Source organism: Argiope bruennichi, chromosome X1 (assembly GCF_947563725.1).
Source record: "Argiope bruennichi chromosome X1, qqArgBrue1.1, whole genome shotgun sequence".
Lineage (NCBI taxonomy): Eukaryota > Metazoa > Arthropoda > Arachnida > Araneae > Araneidae > Argiope > Argiope bruennichi.
Window position 1 is genome coordinate 105504853 of NC_079162.1, and position 22006 is coordinate 105526858.

General features: G+C 30.8%; 1 protein-coding gene across 1 annotated transcript in view; it reads left to right on the forward strand.

Annotated features, from left to right (window-relative positions):
- Positions 1 to 19397, forward strand: part of LOC129958198 (homeobox protein Hox-A5-like) — a 30204-nt gene extending 10807 nt beyond the window's left edge. Inside the window, exon 2 of the mRNA XM_056070469.1 lies at positions 17915 to 19397. Within this exon, the coding sequence (XP_055926444.1) occupies positions 17915 to 18204 (290 nt within the window). The 3' untranslated portion in view covers positions 18205 to 19397. The remainder of the gene's footprint in view (positions 1 to 17914) is intronic.
- The last annotated feature ends 2609 nt before the right edge of the window (positions 19398 to 22006 follow it).

The window sequence follows — 22006 nt, forward strand, 5'->3', positions numbered from 1 at the left end:
TAATACATTTAAAAAAATCTACATTGTATATTTTAATTCAGCCTAGCATCTATGAGCACAATGCATATAAATCATAGATATAAATATCTGCAATTACATCATTTAAAAAAAGTGTTAGCAATACGTTCAAAAGAGTTATAGTCGTTGAAACTATTTCAACGAATTCATTTTGAAACCATAAAAAGAAATTAATATATATTTCTCAAAACCTTTATAGTAATTAATAATAATCAGTATCATTAGCTTTGCTGAAGCAATATACACAAATTCAACAATTCTTTAAATTAAAACAATAGTTCAAGAGTACAAATTAAATACAATCCACTGAATAAGGGAATCCCATTTAGAAGATTCTTTGCGACGCATTAGGAATGACTCTGACAAGAGAATCGATTTGAAAAACGTTGAATTGTAACAACTCATTAATGTTATGAGCAATGAATTCTGCGGACAAAGGTCAAGACACTGCGTTCTCCAGATCGCAAATTAAGGAGCCTGCTGCATGTTAATTAACATACGTATTGTTGACCACTACTCTCCAACTCCGCCTTCTAAACAGAATTGGAACGGGGGTCAGTTGAAATGGTTGAACCTGCACCGTGTCGATTGTCATGCGTCAGCATAATGCACATTCTGCACTAGATTTTCACTTGCCTCTAAATGTAGAACTGTCATTAATGCTGGATGTTGTCTCCATAATATGCTCTTCATTCACATTCTGTCCCATGTTCTGATTCATAGAACTGAAAGGGTGGAATCAAAATTCATTGATAGATGCATTAGATGAGTTGTTTAAATGTTCATTTTCTTTGATCTGCATTGTCTCTAATTAGTTCAGAAAATCGAAAAATATCAAAGGGGGATGAATATTTAAAAATTAAAGAGGTTCTTTGGGAAAAAAAAATGCCCATATAATTTTACAACAACAACAACAACAACAAAAAAAAAAAGATTCGATTTTAAAGAAAGGGAAAATAACAATCTTAGAAGTTCTTAAGGTCGTATCTGAAAATTTTACGTGATTGTAATTGAAATATTTTTTTTACAGTCAAGTTCAATGAAAAATAAGCAAATACATCTTTTAATAGAGGACATGATTTAAATTTTAATATTTTCATATCGTGATTGTTTATATATACACCAAGCGACTTACAAAATTTATTTTTCACGATAGCAAACATTGAATTAATCATCTTAGAATGAAAATTGTATTTGAATTTTAGCATTACATAATTGTTATGAACATGTAGTTACTTACCTGTAACAAAAATGTGACTTATTTAATCAAGTGAGCATTTGTTAGTACTCTTAAAGATGTGTCTCTGCCTTATGGAATTAATAGTTAATGAAAGTAATATATTTTTCTTCTATACTGAGTTTTGTATATTCAGCTGAAATTACAAAAGAGAAACAAAAACGTTAAAAAACAAATAAATAAATAAACGCTGAGAAAGGGGGAAAAAAAATAGCATTATTTTGGAAATTGTTCAGATACATATCGTATGTCACACCTGCTGTTAGCAAAATTTTTCATCAAAAGCATAAACTCGCTTTCTTCCTTTAGCTTTGGCATGGGGGCCAGTAAACAGCAGGAGATCGTGATCTCAAAGTCACCCTCGCGGGTTCTCGAGTTCTTATACACAGGAGAATATGCATGCGTGACTTATGAGTGATTCTAGGGTTTTCTCCCTTTACACCCCTCCTTTTGAAAAGGAAATGCAGAAACGAATTCCTGCTTGAACATTTACCCCATTCCATGTTTTCCCTTGTCTAATGTGTATTCTCAAGAGAAGCTGTTATTGTGAGCTTGGATCTCCCAATGATATTTAAATAGTATTATTAACTGGTTTGATTATTTCAAAAGTTTCTGCTGTCATTTTTTTGCAGCTTAATATTTTAAACTGTCGCATTAAATTTCGTTTCCTTCAGAAATTTCTTCACTGAAATAATTTTTAAACAATTAACACAACAAAAAAAATCTCGAATTTTAGCAATAGAAATATTAGTGATCTTAAGACAAAGTAAAATTATATAGGGAAATCTTTTAAATCCTTTTTATTCAGAAATTAAATAGCGTCCTTATCAAACTTTCGATTAGCTCCAAATTCTTGTTGTCATCAATTCGCACAATTGAAAAGGAAGAAGTAATATCGAAGTATGCGTATCATAAATACATACAATTGTATACAAAGTACAACACTTTGATGCTAAGGAAATATTAATATTCGAGTGTATGCACTCGAGATCTTGAAACCATAACAACAGTAAGCCTTGTTATTTACTTTAAAAATAATTTCTCCAAGTAAAAAAACCCCAACTATATATGAATTATATATTATTCATTATGCAAAATATGAGCATAACATTCTTGAGTAATATATAAAAATTCTTTTAACAAAATTAACTAGAAAAGGACTTATGGTGCTTACTGAATCGTATTATAATATTAATAAATTTCAGAATAATTTTTTTTCAGGAATTGAGTTTTGGTTTTACAAACTAATATATATCGATTTATTTCAATGAGACAATTTAAACCTTGCTTGCTATTGATACGATTTTTAAAAATAATGCTAATAGATTACCGAACAAACTTATTGCAAATGTTTTGCAATTATGAAAAGCAGATGATAAGCAAATATTTTATTAATTAAAAATCTTTCGCTTAATATCTTTAGTGAGGGAAAAAATCATCCATCTGGACATAATTTTGCTTCTTCATTCTTAACTTAAAGCTTAGATATTCCAATTTTCACACCTAATACATCCTAAGTCAGAAACTAAAAAAACCGCGATATGACCGACAGAAATTTCCCACAATTCAATGAATGCAAGAAACGCTTCCAGTGCTCTTGACACCACTGAAGATGACCCCTGCTTCCCCTATCATTTATTCGGTGCACGCACGTTCTCTTCTCTGTAGATGAAGATATCAAATGAAGGTGACTTCTCTTGTCTTTATTTAAGACTTATATATAAAATCGCTGCATTATTTTTATCTTTTATGGTACCTTATCAGTCAAAATTGGTCTAAATGTACTTTTAGTTGGTTCTTAAGCCTCCTCCCAAGTTGGCGGTGTCTATGCATGGGCTTGAGTCTTATCATTTTTGGATGTCAAGTTAAATGTTTCGAAAGCTTAAATGCAGTAATTCCTTCCTTCTTATGCAGATTAGGACGGCTTTAAGCGATATCTTCAATAAAGTAAACAAAATTTACCGTAAGCTCAATTTGAAATCCTTTTCATTAATTCGAAGCACACTGGAACAGTGTATCTATCATCAACTTTATCGATTTTCGAGAATTTTAAGTAATTAATCAAAGAAATAAGCTAATAGAGTCGTCAATAGCTTTCCTCGACTATGTTATCAGATAATTGCTTGGTGACTTACAAGGTTTCCATAATCTAAAATCATACCCTCTTATTAACCAACGTAGAAAATAAAGAAAATTGAATGAGATTTATGTTATACAAGGCAATTAATTGGAAGGATTTATAAAAGATATAACAAAATTAAAAAAAAAATGTTGAAAATACTCTGTTTTAAACAGCAATAGAAATTATATTATAACATTTCAATTATATATAAAACATATAATTTCCGGTGAAAGCTAAAAATTATAAGAAAATGCTGAAATTATTCAAATCTTTATCAATTACTAAAATATTTACTTACTATACTAAAATTATATAACCTTTTTTTTAATTACCTCTCAAATCAATTTTTTCAAGCAAAGTGCTAAAATTCTATTATGAAGAGAGTAAAATAAGATGTGCTTAATTAGACGATTCCGCCTTATCAATAATGAGTACAGTAAACTAAAATGACATATTACCATTATTTTAATTTTTACAACTTTAATTTGCCAGGTGTTGATTTGGTGTTTACATTAGTTTTGATATTAAACTTTAGTAATTAAAGACTAGATTACCAAGCTGATATATCATCCCAGTGAACATTCATTATCATTGGCCTACCAAGCAGATATAGGTCTCAAATTTGAAGAGACATCCAAATCTTAAATTCGACCTAGAAATCTATAAAAATGTCATTTTGTAGTCAACATAATTCAAACATGTATAATTTTGATTGTATCGAACATTCGTATATAATGACGAAATTTAATATTTTTTTATTATAAAAATAATAAAGTCAAATGTAAACGAATAAACACCGTGTGAGGGAAGAATCGTCATATAAACTAGTGGGTGTAAACCAGTTTTTATTGGAGCGCGCGCTACACTTTCGACGTTGTCTGATTGGTGTTTTCTCCTTCCGTAAATAATGTCATGAGCCATATCTTTTATAACGTGAACATTACTCTTTAAGTAGTTATTTATTCATCTAAAGCTTTTATATTTACTTTTAGAAGCAAAATATAATCTTAAAAATAGAACATTGTACAAACCCAATGAATAGATATAATTTTTAATTTAAATATTTATAATTTATGCATAATTTTTCATACTAAGGTTTTAATTTAAAACACAATTATTATTTAAAAAATATCACGCGAGTAATTTAATCGAAAAAATTATTTTTTTCAGAGATTATACCCATTTTAATATGTTGGATATTTTAATATGTTGGATATTTTAATATGTTGGATATTTAATATATGAGAAAAGAATGTTTATTAAAATGATTGAGCAGAAGAACACTTTAATAAGGATACGTAACATAAAATTTTCGAATAGAAAATAAAGAAATGAAAGTTATCTTAATAAATATGGGAGTATAGCATAAAAGCTGAAAAGACTTAGCAGATCTTAGATAAATAGTTAAATTTTAATGCTTTAGCAGATTTGTTCGGTAAAAACATTACACTCAAGTTTTGTAATTCTTGATATTGAAACATGAATTTGAGCGAGCATTATAGTTCCTATTTTTGATAATTAGAATGAATTAAAAAATGCCATCAAATCGATTCTTTTTTTTTTTTTTTTTTGCATTAGAAATTCGTACAATAATGGTTTCTCTTGAAGTATAGAATTCAAGAATTTACTATTTAGCTCTATGTATATGAATCAATCCTCATGATACATGAAGCAAATAATTTTAAACTACTCTTTTACAATAAGTTATTAAGCTGTTTAAAGAGCATTTAGCATATTGAAAAATGTCAAATTTGGCTAAACTATCATCACACTCAAAAATTTGGCCCTTTTTTTTAAAAGAATTATATAGATAAATGAACTTGCCTCTAAAAATATTCTACGCGAAGAGTAATAAGATATGTCGATTACCTGAAATATCATCTCTTATTTATAATAGAACTATAAATATATATTTATTAAAATAATAGGAATCAACGGCATATGAAACATAAAAAATAATAGACATTAGTGCAAGGTCAAAATTTAAAATGCTTTCAAAATTAAATTTTAAAATGCTTAAACAAAACTATATTTAAAATCGAAGATGGGTATTACTGGAGGCAGTACAGAGAAGTTATCAATTTATTTCCTTAAAAATTATATCATTCCACTTTTCTATGATACAGAAATTTTGTGATAGAATTTTCTACAAATCTGTACTGCTGTGATTACTATTGGTAGTATTTCTTCAATCATAGTAGTTCGTTGATGGAATTAAATAAAAATTTCAAGCAATGTGAATGAAATAACATTTGTATCAATGCACCTTTACGCACAAATTTATTTCCAATTCTCTTTTCCACATTTGTAGGCATTGATTTAATTCCCGAAAACTCTCCCCACCAGTTTTGAGGAACACGAACGGTTTCAGTTGAATTTCTCAGTGTGTAAGACGAGGCTTTGTGAGTCAATTTGGGACATTCAGTTATACGAAAGAAGAAATCTTAAGAATCTGAGGGATAGGGGGGGGGGGCACAGACGAAGACTCCCTACAGATAAGATCTCACATTGGGCTTGATGCACTTCGGCAAAGTTCTAAATGGATTTTGAGTAGACATCAAGACCTGTAATGAATCTTCCTCAGAATGCATATGCTAGAGATCATTTATCAATTTCAGTCATTCGCGAGACACGACAGACAGGTGGGCTTCTTTTTTTTAAACATTTTTTTCTCGCTTCCCATCCGGGCTCCTTTCTTTTGTCAGAAACAGTGACTTCGAATGCACCTGGTGTACTCATAAACACCTTTTTGTATCTGTAATCCTTCTGATGCCCCAAGCTAAGTAAAAAGTCACTCCCCCGCCGGATGAGTGAAGCGTTGCGAATGTTGTGAAAGAATTAGAAATGCTGTTCCAATCCAACTTGACATTTCTTAATTAGAATCCTGCATTTCCTTTGAGAATTTGGTTATTAATTTAAATGACGAGTGATGATGATGTCTACAGCTAGGATTTCAAGGTCGCGGGAGTTGCGGCGGAACAATACGAGTAATAATCGAAGCAAAACTCGCGGAAATTGAATTTTGCATCATAATTGAGTATGACATCCAAATGTTTTTAACTACAAAACTTCAATGGGTACTATTTAAAAATTAACTATAAAAAAGGTTATTAAAACAATTACTATAACTAAATGCATTTTTCATCACGCAATTGTGCTGTTTGTGACCATATAGCAGTAATACATATATATAAACATCCAGTTTAATTATAAATTGTATATATAAATATGGAAGTGGTATGAAATGTTTACCTATTTAATAAAATGCATAATGAATTTATTCTCTTTAAATCTTTGCTATAAATATTTCTCAGGTGTTATTTCTTTCATCAATTAAGTTATGAATTAATCTTCTATCAAAAATATAGTTGACAATAACAGGCAAGAATCAAACAATGATGTAATATTATATCTGACAACGCGAAATGTTTCTTAAAAAGGTCAAACATCGTAAGATGCATAGATTTTAAAGATGCGTTACAGGAGTTGAATTGATTTGAACTTAGATTGTCGTCTTCATTAAGAATCTAGTTGGATCAGTTAGTTGTGAGATCTGTTGAAATGTTGCAAAATAAATCATGCATATAAACACGCATTCAACGCATATGCACTTAATAAAAGAAAACAAGAAATTGAACTAACAAACGCAAAGAAATACAACTTCTCATTTTTAATAAATAGTTTTTACTTATAAATCATCTTAGCCTGAAAGGAAATAAGCTTGATATCTTGAAAGATTTACACGAAGACTTGTAATGAATTTTGAGTGTTTGGATTGCTTCCAAGGCAGACAGTATGATGAAAACGGGGGAAAAGATGGAAGAGAAGGGAAAAAAAGCATAGTATTTTTCTCTTTTAAAGCAGCAACGGGAATCAGTTGACCGTTGTACCAACAAAAATGCTGAAACCAGTTCTGAATAAAGAGAACGGAAGAGTAACCAAAGATAACTTTTTCTTTTGGAAAGGTTTTCGTTTTTTGAGAGAATTATCTGTGCTTGAAGATCAATTCTACAGATGAAGGTTATCCATCATCATCAACAGCTGTCAAAAGTGTCACCAACTCGGGACACTGAAACCACAAGGACAATATTTTCTCTTTTGGTTTTCTCCCAGTTTTCGTTCTTCTAACACTGTTCGGTAGAAGACTTAATTTTCGTAAACGATATTTTGTTCAACAATCGCAAGAGTTGAATCAATCGGACTTGCTTAATCATTTAACCGCCTCACGAGGGACAAAAGGCACATTGAGGAAATTTTTCATTTGACTAAAAGCCTGGAAGATACTCGCACAATATTAAACTTAACTAAATAGAGAGATAACTTATCACATTTTATTTCATTATTTTACTGTTATGTAACTAAATCTCATATTGAATTAGAAGCAAAACCATTTTTAAGCTTGAAATAAAAAGAGCTGCATTAAATTTTAAAAAAGTAACAAACAAAGAATTCTATGATTATGTTTGATAAATAATTTAAAAAGACGTCCTAATTGCATTTTTTCATTTGAATAATAACTACAAAAAAATACAAACATGCATAAGCAATAAAAAATTAATTATAAATTAACATAATAAACCAGTGCAAAAGTAATTCATCATTTAAGTTTGTAAAAATTAAATAATAAATAAATAAGTTGAAGTAGTTTCAAAATCTAACATTCACGGGGAATGTAGATTTTCATTTTATACTGTTGGCTTTGAAATTTTTTTGCTGGGATTTGAAAGCTTTCAATTTACTAGAAATCAAAACCCAATATGAACCAATCTTAAAATTTCTTAATAAATCATTTATTCGGCCATCATGATAATTTAAATTTTGGTATGATAATTTAGATAATAGATATTTATCGGTCAGGCAGATACTGTGGTCCTTGCACCATAAAAAAGTACAGCATACCTATTACCCAGTAGATTAGATGGTAGAGTCTATGCCGTTAAAAATTGAAAAAACCATATTGTAATGAATATTAAAACTTTGTTCTAACTTATGAACATCCAGCCTCCTAACTAAGAATAAATATAGTCTTAGTACTTAAGTTCAGCTTTTAAGTAATGAAATGATTTTGGTTAAAAATTGCATTCCGTCATGGAGGAGTATTTATTATCTATTAAAATTTATGCGTAGAACAGCTTAAGGGAAAAATTAGCTTCTCGAAATTTTGCATACAGATACTGTTATAAGAATTTTAAGAGGGAAATATTCTCCTGCCTAGAATTCTTTCAGGAGGAGACACCAAAGAATAAACCCTTTCTGCAGTCTTGGGGTAATAGCAAACTAAAAGGAGTTGGTGGTGAAGAAAAACTTCACAGAATCTGAATTTGAAGGCAATTAATGAGTTCCAGTTGATTAATGAGCACGTTGCGAAGTTCCGCGACGAATTGGAAACTTCAAAATGCCAGCCGGTCGCTCGCCTTTACTTCACAAGTGCAAGATAAATTAATCCATTTGGAAGGAAAGAAAACGACGAACAACTAACTCAACAATAATATGTACAGCAAGAGAAGTTTGGGAGGCAGTTTGCTTTTCCGTCGATGCTGATCCAACTTTCTTCTTAACCCATCCTGAATCGGAGCTGCGTTTATCATCGTCAAGTAACGAATTCTTAAATTAAGGGACGTATCAAAATTACGCAAAAGCTACTTCTTTCAATTGTTTCAACTGTATAGATGGAAATTAACTCAAATGAAAAAGGTCTTTTCTTCACAAATATGAATAAACGATCAATAATTTAGTAAATTGTATATAAGTAACCGTTTTTTATTAGTATGTGCATCGAAACATATTTATATATATTGTGCTCATAAAGGAAAGAAGATAAAATGTGTTATTTTTTTAAACTAGATTGTTAAAGAAATATTGCTTTTTCAAACCTAATGGAAACATGATCTTAATTTTCAATTGACAAGGACATCAATTTTTATTGAATTTTCATCGTAATTATTTGGATTAACTTTTTCATCCGATGTTTAAAATTTGAGCCTTCTACTGACATGAAAATTTATTCTTCGGTTTTTATTGATAATTTATTTATTAATCGATTGAAAACCGGCTAAAAAGTTAATGCTTTTTGCAAAAAAGTGTTTAACAACGATAATATTTTCGGAAGAACAACAGCTTTGTAATATCAAAGAAGAAAAATGTCACCTAAGCAGTGGCACGTGTGGAAAAAATATGAAAACAATACATCTTTTCAACGGCTTTCTCGACTACATTTAACGCCAAGAAGTTAATATTTCACTCCGGGGTGTAACGTGAGAGATAAAAATAGTCGAGAAGAAAATAAATGCTCTCTCGTTGTAGCTATGGGTCTTACTAAGTAGACAAGTGTCTTTTACGCCTCCCAAAGATTTACGCCTATGTGGAGGAGGTTAAGATCCATTCATTGTACATTAAGTTATGAATGAAGTAGATCTAACTAAAGCATTATGGTGCAATTTTCTTGTCAGCTTCCTTATTTGTCAATTTAGGAACCGTTTCGCGATCAAGCTGCTTAGTAAATTTAAATATTGCTTTTATTGTAAATTGAACGGGCTTATTAAACAAAGAAGCAATGCGAAATAATTATTTTGTCACTAGTTTGTTGAAGATTTCATTCTGGTGTTCGAAGAGTTTTTCATTTTGAATTGGAAAATGTTTTGTTATCCCAGCACGTTTTGTAACTCGGCTAGACTTTTTAGATGTCATCCGTATTTACATGCGAATTAATTCTATTTACGCTGTTATCATGCATTTACGCAACATTTTAACCTTGTGCTGTCAGTTTGAAAGGGAATCGCACTTTGATCTTGCCTTTTAACTAGTTATTTTCCTCCGATGCTGAATAGAAGGAAGATCTGAAACTGTTACAGCTGTTTCTTTTTCTATGTGGCGCTTCCCCCCTTCACACCACCATCCAAAAGCAATTTACCCTAGGCATTTATTTAATTAAGTCGATTGATTATCAGGATTTGTTAAACTTCGTTTTGTGAATATTTCTGCCAGTAAATTCTCTTTTAAAAATGTATTCAATGAAACAGTTGTAAATGATTTGAAACGATCAAAAATAATTGGTATATTAAAAACAAAAACAAAAACAAACAAAAAAAAAACACCTCCAAAAATTCTCTTGTATATAACTTTAATACTTTTTAGAAATTACAATTTTTTTTTTTTTTTTTTTTTTTTACTGATTGTCTCGAATTATTTTGCTTTCATTTATCTTCAATTGCTTAGAAGAATCTTCAAGAAATAGTTCCTTCTTTTTAGAATTTTGTTTTTAATTTTTTCTGAGCATCGATTAAAAAGATTCTAACAATTTTGAAACAATTTGATATTTGGTAAATAAATGCGGCATTTTACCATGAACATTTACAATTGTTTTCTGCATTCACGTCACGTTTAAATTATTTATTTGTAAAACGTGCGCCCTTGAATTCCTATCTTCTGCTTCCCATTTGACTTGAAAGTATTTAAGCGTGTATAAAATTCTAAATATTTCTATGAACTTGAACAAAATAAATGAAAGAATTTTTATGAAAAAAGATACGCACCATTATAAAATAATTATTATGATTTCAATTACGAAATATAGTAATTCAATTGAATTGTTAAAGAGAAAGAAATTATTAAAGTGGATATTAACTATAGTCTTTTATAAAAATTATTTACTGCTGCTAAATTACACGAAGCTTTACTATCTGAAATAAAAAATTGCATCAATATTTCCATTTAAAATTATCAATAGAAATCAAATAATTTTAATGAATTAACAGAAATTAACCATTTATCATCCTTTATTTACAGTATCATGGTTTCACAAAGTATTAGAATAATCAAGCATGTTATTTCCATGAACAAAGTTGTCAAATTTTTTTTTTAAATCATCGTTTTGAGCATTTAAATCAATCTGAATCCTGCATTATCCTTTAAGACTTTTAAATCAATCTGCATCTTGATTCTGCAAGTAGTTCCCAATGTTCGCTTGATAAAACTTCTACTCTAATGCTTTTTAATGACGCCAGTTTGTTGATCTGCATCACGGCATTCGTGGTTTACAAAGGAAATCAAGCACAAGTGAGATTACAAGCTGTTGCTTTAGTCACATCCAGATGCAGTCACGCGTTTGCATTTGGAGTCACACTTCAATTGTCAAGCGTTAGAAATATTACTTCATGCTCGAGCAACAATAGTGAAGAAGATAATTTTCATGTCTCTTACTCCAAAGTCGGAATGAGAATTGTTTTAACAATTTGCTTTCCTGTTCTACTCCCGTATATTCCCTGCCCCCTGGCGGTTGATCATTTTTCATTTGTTATGAAAGGGAAATTTATTGCTTTTCTTTTGCCGTTTGTGTATGGACAAGGTAGGAAGCAACCGTTCAGCTTTATCAGTTCATAAATTATTTTGATTTCGTTTAATCGTTTGTGATCTTTCTATTCAAATGTTTTCTTTGAAAAGTCTAACTGACAAAGAAATTTGAGAAGAAACGAAGCGGAGTTTTAAATGACTGCCAGGTAGGGGACTTGATTTTTTCAGGAGGTCTGAAGCATCTCAAGTTCTATGGTTAGTGTAATATTCCATAACTTTTAAAGATGATTTATAAACTGTTAAAAGGATAAATCTGTCCCACTTCAAGACGTTAAATTTTTCAATAACGGAAAAAGAATGCATTATTTTAAGAGATTTTACGATCGGCAGGACTTCACATTGTCAACTTCTGCTCAGCTGCCACCTTTTATTCGATAGAATCTGTTTTATTTCGTTGAACATCCGTAGAGATAATAAGTATTATATGATTGTTTTAATTATGTTTTTTGCTTACATTTTAAACCTTGTAAGCAGATCGCTTTCAAAGCCTCAATTTTGAATTCGTAACTTAACTTTGCAGGGGATTTGGACTGAAGAAATGACACCCAAACCCTAAGTTCTTAACCATCGAGATCTATGCTACGGATCCAGATACATGCCCAACTCGTATTCGTCTTCCAAAATGCCAGTGCGGAAGTAGTCAGAGCGTCAATAGTCAAGTATTAACGTCTTGAAGTGGGAGAAAGAAAGACAAGCGGGTATAACAGTAGGTATGACATTAAATCAGGAAGTTGGTAAGCAGCCCAAAATTAAATGGGCTTGATTTACAACAAGGTTGCCAACTCCGCACCTTTATTCTTAAAACTGATCAGAAGAAAGCACTGAACTCTATTTTTTTCCAAAAATTCTGAGCCTCTTGTAAAAGATATATTAATTATCATTTAAATTATAATTATGAAAAATTGGAAAAAAATTAATGTCTTGTTAACAACTAGAAAACAACCTATTTGGGAGGTAAGAGAAATATTTTCAAAATATTTTCATTACGAAATAAAAATAAAACAAAAGATTAAAATTACGGTCAAAATGGCATTTGGAAGAGCGAATCAGTAAGTAAATTTGTATTATTAATTTGCATTCCCCCCTCCCCCTGCGATGTAATAAATAATCGATATTTTTTACTGAGTAAAATTCCGTTATTTGATGACAGACAATGGAATTCAGTAAGTATGTTTTAATTACTTTTAGTCATCTTCACTGATGAGTCATTGGAAGGTAAGTGTTTATTCTTTCATGCAGTGTGTTAAATTTTGTCCAGTTCTGAAAGAATGTATCTTTAAAGTTGGCAGTTTTATTTTCCAGTTACAGATGAAAAGTTAAAATGTTTCATCGAAATAAAATTGGCTCTGCGCTTAAGAGAGTTAACTGAAGTGCCTTTTCATTTGGGTTTATTGCAATGGCCGGAGCTGAGGGTCGATTCAATGTGAATGAGGAGAAAATCCCTGGATTGAATGTGGGTAACTAAGTGCTTCACACGTAGCTGTGGAAAGGAGTGTTCCTCTTTGCAATGAAGTGAGTGAACCGTTCCCTGGCTCCACGCTCATCGATCAAGTGAACGAAGAACAATCTCGAAACGATCCAACATTTTCGCGGTTTTCAACGTAATGTGTTAATTTCGGCGCTTTTAAAAGGGTGCCCGAAAAACACAAACATTGCTGAGGTTTACCGACGGATAAGAAAGAATGCAATTGAAAGGCGACCATTTTCAAAGCGTCATCGGAAAGAGGAATGTTTTTTTCTCCTTTATCAAAAGAGTCATTTTTCTTCTTTTCTTCGCAGTTGAGATAAATTCATTCTTTAAATATATCGGTTTCTTTAATTTCATTTAATTCTGGAATATCGGAGGGCAAATTTATTTCATTCAAAGGGGGTAGTAACAGAATGAAAAATAGAAAGATTTCTTTTAAGAAATGCGTACAAAAACTGACATATTTTAAAATCGTAAAAATGTTTTCAACAAACATGATTTGCATTTTAAGCAAATGGAAGACTGGAACAGTTGTATCTATGCAAGAAATTATCTAAACAAGGAAAGACAAAAACTATCAAATTTTCTATTCATCATGGTTCTCAAAATTTATAATAAACGATATCAGCAATAAAGTCGCATTTCCTTTTCTTATAACATCGGAATCAGTTTGACATAATATGGCTAAATAATGATTCATAGGCCATAAACCCAAAGTAAACTCAAGCTTCTCGCATAAAAAGACTGAATATTTGAAGACTGATTTTTTTTCAGTCGTTGACAATTTTTCTGCTGGAATATTTTTCGAAGCCTTCAAGGCTTTTGAATATTTCCTAAGTTACAAATATATTTTCGCTTAGAACAGATTTCAAGCTAAAGTTTTTAATTACACAGAATTATGATATTCGAAATGCATTGCATTTAATGTATATAGCTGAGCGAATGAGAGCAGAAAAAAATTTCATCGTTGAGCCCATTCTATTTTTCAAAACATTGCCTTTATTTTACGACTTTATCAAGAGAAATTATACTTGCTTTTCATTTACTCAGGTGATTTTCATAATTTATCGTCAGTTAGATTTCCGTAAGCATAATTTTCTCCAATCAATTGCCGATTACATCGACATAAAATTTTCAACAAAGCGGCATGTATGGCAGCAAGTTGGAAGCAAAATAAATTCCGGCGAGTCATCCAATTCCAATGACGTTTTAGAACTTCGGCAGCTAAAACGAAATTCAATACCGCTTTTGGAAACGAAAGTGTCGTTCAATAGTAGAGTTTACGAATGACTTTTTGTTATGAAGAAGGAGAGGGGGGGGGGGGGGTGGATCTGTCAAGACGTAACATACACACTCACATACATACACAAAACATATTTCTAAGCATTCCATAGTTATAAAGAAAACTTTGGAATTTGTAATGTCCCTTCTCTTTTATAGATTATATATACTTTATTTATTCTTTTCCTTCACTCGGATTCTTTCAACTTGTCTGAAATTCATTTTTTCACTTTCGATCAGTCTTGTATCCCCCCCCCCTTTTGCCGCGCAAATAAGAAAACTTATCTTTTCCTTTATATACTTTTTACAGCAATCTCCCCCCTTCCTTTATTTAACCACGTATTTGAAATATTTACTATAGATGAGAAATTTTTTTGTTTGTCCGTAAGACCCTTTTATGCCAAAAGAGAAACTGTCATTGCACCGTGAAGATTATATATGCTCTACCCATAATGCTTATCGTATTACTTCATTTTAAAAAATGTTGTTGAATCAAAATTAGTCATATATATATTTGGTAATGTATATAGAGTGTATTAATATTCCTATGATAAATCAAGATAATTTAAAATAAAACCAATGACTGCCAATTAGATTTAAGATTTGGATTACATTTTCTAGAAAATGAATCGTCTCATCGCTGAAGAATGCTGATGCTTTAAACAAATCGATTCAATTGGAAATTAATTTGCGTCCAACTTCCCGACTCACTTCTATTTCGTGCAAAGCACGTTGTTTTATTCAATTAATATCTGACAGCCCATTAATTAAAAATTATCCGGAAATCATGCATGTTTGACTTTCAAAAATTTAAACCGGTCTGGTGAGCATTTCTTTTAAAATCTTGTAAATGTTTAATGTGAACGCGGCAGAAAGAATGTTTCGCTAGCGTTCTCTTGAGATTGGTTGAAAAAATGACTATTGCGGTCTGTTTTGAAATTCAACAATTCTAACATAAATACAGAAAAATGTTTCCCGTCAATGAATCCTGTCGTTTATGTATGCCTAAAAATATAAAGTACTTCGATAATATTATTCTTCATCTTACATAAGGAACCCGTAAAAATTCATTTTAAAGGCCGAATAAAAATGCATACGTGCAGTTCTAGTTTTGAGAAACCATTTTTATCATCAGAATATTTTAAGAAACGTAATTTGATATCGACGTTCGGAGCAAGAGAGAGAGAGACATTGCGATATATTTAATTTTCAAATTTTACACAGCTAGAGTCAAAATTTTAATTTATTTTTAATCTAGTATTTTACTATAAAACGAAAGTAAAATGCATTATAAAAATTTCATTGGAGATTAGAATAAAATTATATAAAACTTCGTTGATTTACATTTTTTTTTAACCAGTTAATTATTTTTGACGAGTATACTCGTCATAGAAAAAATGCATTTTGCGTTATGACGAGTTTATTCATCAGGAGTAATAAGTAGTGACAATTTGCAGTTTGAATTACAATTTTAGTTGTAACAAACATATTCGTAAATTTCAAGATGTTTAAAATATTTTCAGGTCAAGTCGAAAGCAAAGGAACAAATAAAAGATTATTATGCGTTCTATCATGCTTTTCTCAATACCATTCTTTAACAGGAAATTAAAATAATAAATTAAATTTTTATGTTTCTTTTCGTCCATATGCAAAAATGTATGTTAGTTTAAATAAATAAATAAATGTGACTATTTAAATAAATGAACAAAAGTCAACATAATTTCATGTTACGCATACTCTATGTTTGACAAGTATACTCGTCATCGCTAAATTTTTGCAACACAATTTTGATACGCATGTTCCGAAGAGGTCAAAGCAGTTAACTGTTTAATGTTAGAGAACAATTTATACACGCATGATTTTAATTACTGTACGAAGAACGTTTTATTTCCATGAATAATTTTTTTAAATGGTGGAATCATTCGTATGAATTTAAGGTGCTCTAAAGTGTAGTTACTTGATGGACAATTTCTGATACGCATTTTCCGAAGAGATCAAAGCAGTTAACTGTTTAATGTTAGAGAACGATTTATACACGCATGATTTTAATTATTGTACGAAGAACGTTTTATTTCCATGAATAATTTTTTTAAATGGTGGAATCATTCGTATGAATTTAAGGTGCTCTCAAGTGTAGTTACTTGATGGACAATATGAACTTTTTTATACTTGATGAATGCTAATAACAACAAAAATCAACATTTGCGTGTCTGAAAACCTGTTAAGAGGGTAAAAAAATAAAGGAAAAACAGATGCAGGTTCAAAATAACTTATGTAAATAACAGTTTTGCAGGATACTTGTTATTAATAAACGAAATATTAAAAGCTCGTTATTTATAATATATGTTAACGACTCTGACTGTAATATCAGCCTTTCCTAATACTTCCGCTTAAAAAAAGTAGCAGAGGGTAAAGTAATTTTTTATTTCTTTGGCCCAAATGCTGCCATGACTTTTTCTCTAAGCTAGATCGATGGAATATTGATTAAATCATTAAATGTTTTTCAGAGCGCTTTCAGGATTAAGAAGGGAAGCTGGCTTTGGCTTGACTTTTAAAACGTTTCAGAAACCGTTACCGAATGCATTTGCTTGTGAAAAGAAGGGGAGTGAAAAACCATGCCCCCACATAAAATAAATATATATGTATAAGTGTTTCGATCAATCTGATGGTATGAATATATATATATAAAAAAGTTAGAATCGCTAGTAATGTCAAGATAACCGGTTGCAAATTGCTTAAGGATGAGACACATTTCCTTCCTATATCTATTTTTACGTTTCTTAGAGAAATGCCTTTTTCTTTATGCAATCCTTTTTTTAAAAAAAATATCGATGATATTAGAATCTGTCCTACTAGTTTAAAAAGGTTAAAGTAATGACATGCTTTGTTTTTGGACAAGAATTTTATTTTTCCATACTCGATGAAAAGTAGCGCTCTGACTTTAGAGAAATTTAATGCATCTATAAAGTTAAATTAAATTTTAGTAGACGCGCCTTTAATCCAAAAGAACAATTTTTCCTTTTTCAATCTCCCCAATGAAAGACTTTGCTAATATCCAATTAAGAATTTCCAAGATGAACTTGGATACGAATTACTATTTCCAGATTTGCTTTTACTTAGATCGAAACGAAACTCCTTGTTCATATAAAATGAACAAAGAGGCATTGACGAAACACGTAAAATATGTGACAAATGTGAGGTCATGTTGATACGGTGTTGATGATAGTGTACGTTTGAAGGTAAAGGGAAACCAATAGCCTGATAACAATGGCTAATGAATACGTTGCAAGTTAAATTCACTGTTAGCATGATGGACACTTCAGGAGCCATTAAATAAATGTATACCAATTCATTTCTGTCCGACTATCTAAATTAGGTGCACTTTTAATTACTGTGTTAAACTAACTTATACTGAACTTGCATACGTTTTTTTTTTCAGATGGTGTGAATTCCATGGGTGAGACGAAACGCCAAAGAACCTCCTACACTCGATATCAGACCCTGGAGCTGGAGAAAGAGTTCCATTTCAACCGCTATTTAACACGTCGAAGACGAATTGAGATAGCGCATGCCCTCTGCCTCAGTGAGAGACAGATCAAAATCTGGTTCCAGAACCGCCGCATGAAGTGGAAGAAAGAGCACAAGATGGCTTCAACAATGCCACCCCAAATACCTCAGGTTATACCGGATCATCTTCCACACCACATGCATGGGGAAACCAAAGCATAACTCATTTCTAATTGATGCATCAAACATTTCAGTCACAAAAGGCCATGTATATCTCTCACAGCTTTAGATCTTGTTTGCACGGACCTTCGACACAAACAATTGGTGAGACAGGGACTCTACTTGTTTCCTCTATTTATCATATAGACTAGGAAAAGATGTGACTATAGAAGCGATGGTGACAACCGATCCTCCCATCGATTCCTCCCGTTTAATTCGACATCAAGTCTCTATACTCGTAACTGTTAAAATAAACTTTTTTTATATACTGTAAAGAATTATTGTATGAATTGTGAACGAAATGATAATGTTGTGATAAGACTGCTGCTACATGTGTCCTCCTTCATCGAATGGCCGACATTGATTTTTTAGTCTCTGTGGTGATTAAGGGTTCAAAAGATTTGAATTGGAAGGTAACAGTTTGAGACAGAAAATTAACTAGGGGGATTAGACACTATATGTATTCCTTTTAGTGATTTGATCTTAACGAGGTAATGAGGATATTTGTTCCTTAAAATCACAAATTAAACAAGCATCTTTTCTTGTATCTACGTTTCACAGACATATTTTCCCTGATGGATTTTTAATGTTCGAAACATGACCATAATCATTTCCTTTCTGTCTATGCTTGAGTTGTACTTAGCTGCACGAGGAACGAGGAAGATTAAATGTAGGTACCTTCCAGGTCCGAAAAACTCAAGTCCTACTCTGGACGGAACTTTCTTCTCTGGTCACCATGACAACGTACAATGTGAAAAAAAAATGCAGTAGAATAAAAATGGAACAGGAAAAGAAGAGAAAAGAATATCGACAGGCTGCCATTACTCAATGTCGATCAAAAACTGTCGTCTCCTTCGCTAAGCTATGCTAGAATCGACTTCTTCACAGCAATGGCTGCTTACTAAGTCGGAGAATCTCTATAGACAGCTGACTAGAAGATAAAGTGTCGTACATAAGGTATAAAATGCACGTAAGGAGTTGCTCTGATAGAAAATGTAGCTCTGAAAAGTATTTTCTTTTTTCGTGTTTAAAGTTGTTTAAATGCAGAAAGTGAAAAAAAAAGAACATAAATAATTGAATGAAAATGAAGTTAAAATTCCTCATATATGAAAGCATTTAATACGTGCTTATACGTATTGAAAGCAATGATCAATGTTTTATTCTGAAAACTGGATAATTTTTATTAGCAATAATTAATTATTCTTAAAAATTTCTATCGGTTTTTAAAATGGTTTTTTTAATGATTATTCTCATTTTCATAAATTTTTTTACTAATAATCTTTACTTAATTTTTATTAAAAAATATTTAATATTTTTATATTATATGTATCAGTGACTTCAAGATCATTTTTGATATTATAAAATGCATTTCACACTCTTAAAAACTAATTGAAAATTAGCAAGATTTTGTAAGGATGTACGAACAAATATAAACAGCGGGTCAAAATCCAAATATAAATATCTGATGCATAAAAAATAGGCATATGAAAAATAGACTTCTTAGTGACATTTATTTCATGAATGAAAAACATTTTTTTAAAAAAACTTCGGGTATGTGAATTTTCTCCCTAATTATACTTCACTTTTTTTTAAAAAAAAAATGCTTTGTTTTTTTCAATCATAGTTAAAATTCATATTTAAAATTCCAAAATTTAATATTATAATGTCTGGATATGTGTAGAATGCAGAAGTTTAAACTCACATGTAGATTTAAAATCTTATAACATGAATGAAAAACGCAATATCCATGATAACCAAGTAATATCTAGTAAGATTTGATAGATCCTTTGACATTTATGTTCAAAGGAAAACCGAAGACTTAAGAGATTTGTAATTCTTTTTAATACTGTTATTACTGGCAAGGGAAATAAATTTCTACTTACAGTTTAACTATTCTATCATATTTAGTTATTTTGTGGAATGATTTTTTAAAACACTGCGAATGAAAAAAGAAAGATTTTCAAAAGTATTCCGGATATTTAATAAAAATAGATTTAATATATCCACAGATTTTAGATTTACGTAATGGGAAAATTGTATTAACCCCTCAATTGTGCTCATTCGTTATGCGTGTTCGAATTCACTTTTCTTAGAAAATAAATTTTTTAAATACTTTAAAATTCAAAAAAAAAAAAAAAATCTGCATATAGTTCCCAAACACTAAATTTTTAATTAAATTAGAAAGACAGAAAGGATGATAAGAAATTGCAGAAGTTGTCATTCAGTGAAATAACCGAGAAAACAGTTAAGGGGTTAAAAACATTAAAATTAACTTTCAGAGAATTCGAGAATCAAGGTGCTTTGATATGAAATTGATTAAGAGAGAAGTTGATTGATGGCTTTGAATCCCTATTTAATTGAATATCGATCATATATCTACACTTGATAAATAGATCCTTCAGTGAATGTCTTCATTTTTGTTTGGAAGGTTGGTAAGCATGATACTGGCTTAAGCATTATTCTTAACATATGATAATAATTTGAAATTTCACTTTCTGATTATTTTTCGGGCAGTTTCAAAATAGTCAGAGACTTGTTAAATCAAACTTTGAAGCAATTAAACAATCAAACCAATATATATGCGTATAATGACTAGATAGTACATTTGGTTTATAAAAAATAGTTTACTGATTTAGTGGAAAAATAAAAATAAACTAACTTTAACCACATACTATGAGAAATACAATTCTATTCATTTGTGAAAATTTCTTATTGCTATAAATTTTATTTAAAAGTCAAATAAGCATTATCAATGTGATGGGTTTTTTTTGTCCTCTTTTCAGGCGTTTAAGTTCATAATTCGATTCTTTTATCGAATATTTAAAGCTTTCACATTATTAGGTAAGAAAAATAATCAAAACTCTAAAAAAAATCGAGAAAGGATACATCTGTACATATTTTTTTTTTTATCTGAGTTGTATCTTTAAACTGAGAGTTCAAAATAACTGTACAAAATTTTTTCATAGTGACATTTAATCTGAAAAAACTTAAACATTTATAATTATATAAATTTAGCCCTGGGCGGGAAAATGCCTTTTCAAAAATCAAATCCACATTCTCATTCCCCGTTTTTGGAAGGGAAGAAGGTGACGGGACTAGTTCCATTCGCAAAGGAATTGAAATCTACACGGGGGGGGGGGATTGTGGAAGAAGTCAGAAAAAAAAAGTTGGAAACTCCTGAAGAAAAAAGGAGAGCAAGGGGTATTTTCACTTCTTTTTCTGTTCCTTCCTTTCTGAAGCGTATGGAAACTCGTCTTCCCTTTTCACGCTTTTTTGTGCATCTTCAGTGAGCGATGAATTCACTCAGAGAATTTCCGAGACTTCCGCATGACTAGTCGCTTGATATTCGTGCTGATCTTGCATTTTGGGCTTGGTTGAACCCCGCTACATTTCTTTGCAGCACTTTCTGCGCTACTTTTTTTTTTTTTTCTGTTCTCTTTAAAAATCTCTCTCCCACCTCCATTTGTACCTTCAAAATTCTTAAACTCGGGAATGTGAACTATTCTCCTACATCTCCCTCCCCCTTCTAAGAAAACTAGATTTCTAAGCATCGAATATTTTTAATGCATCATGAATAGAATTGCTTAAAAAAAGGGGTTGAAATTTCTCCAACTCCGCAAGCCTTGATCATATTTTAAAGAAAGAAAATCTTCACGGGCACGTGATTTTATTTCAACCAGCATGTTTGAAAAGAATTAATTCTTTGCAGTTGGCTAAAGCGAGTGCTACAGCCCAGTTGGCTTTAATGAGCGAATCTTTTTAATAATTTCTTTAAAAATTTCAATGCTCCACACGTAGAATATAA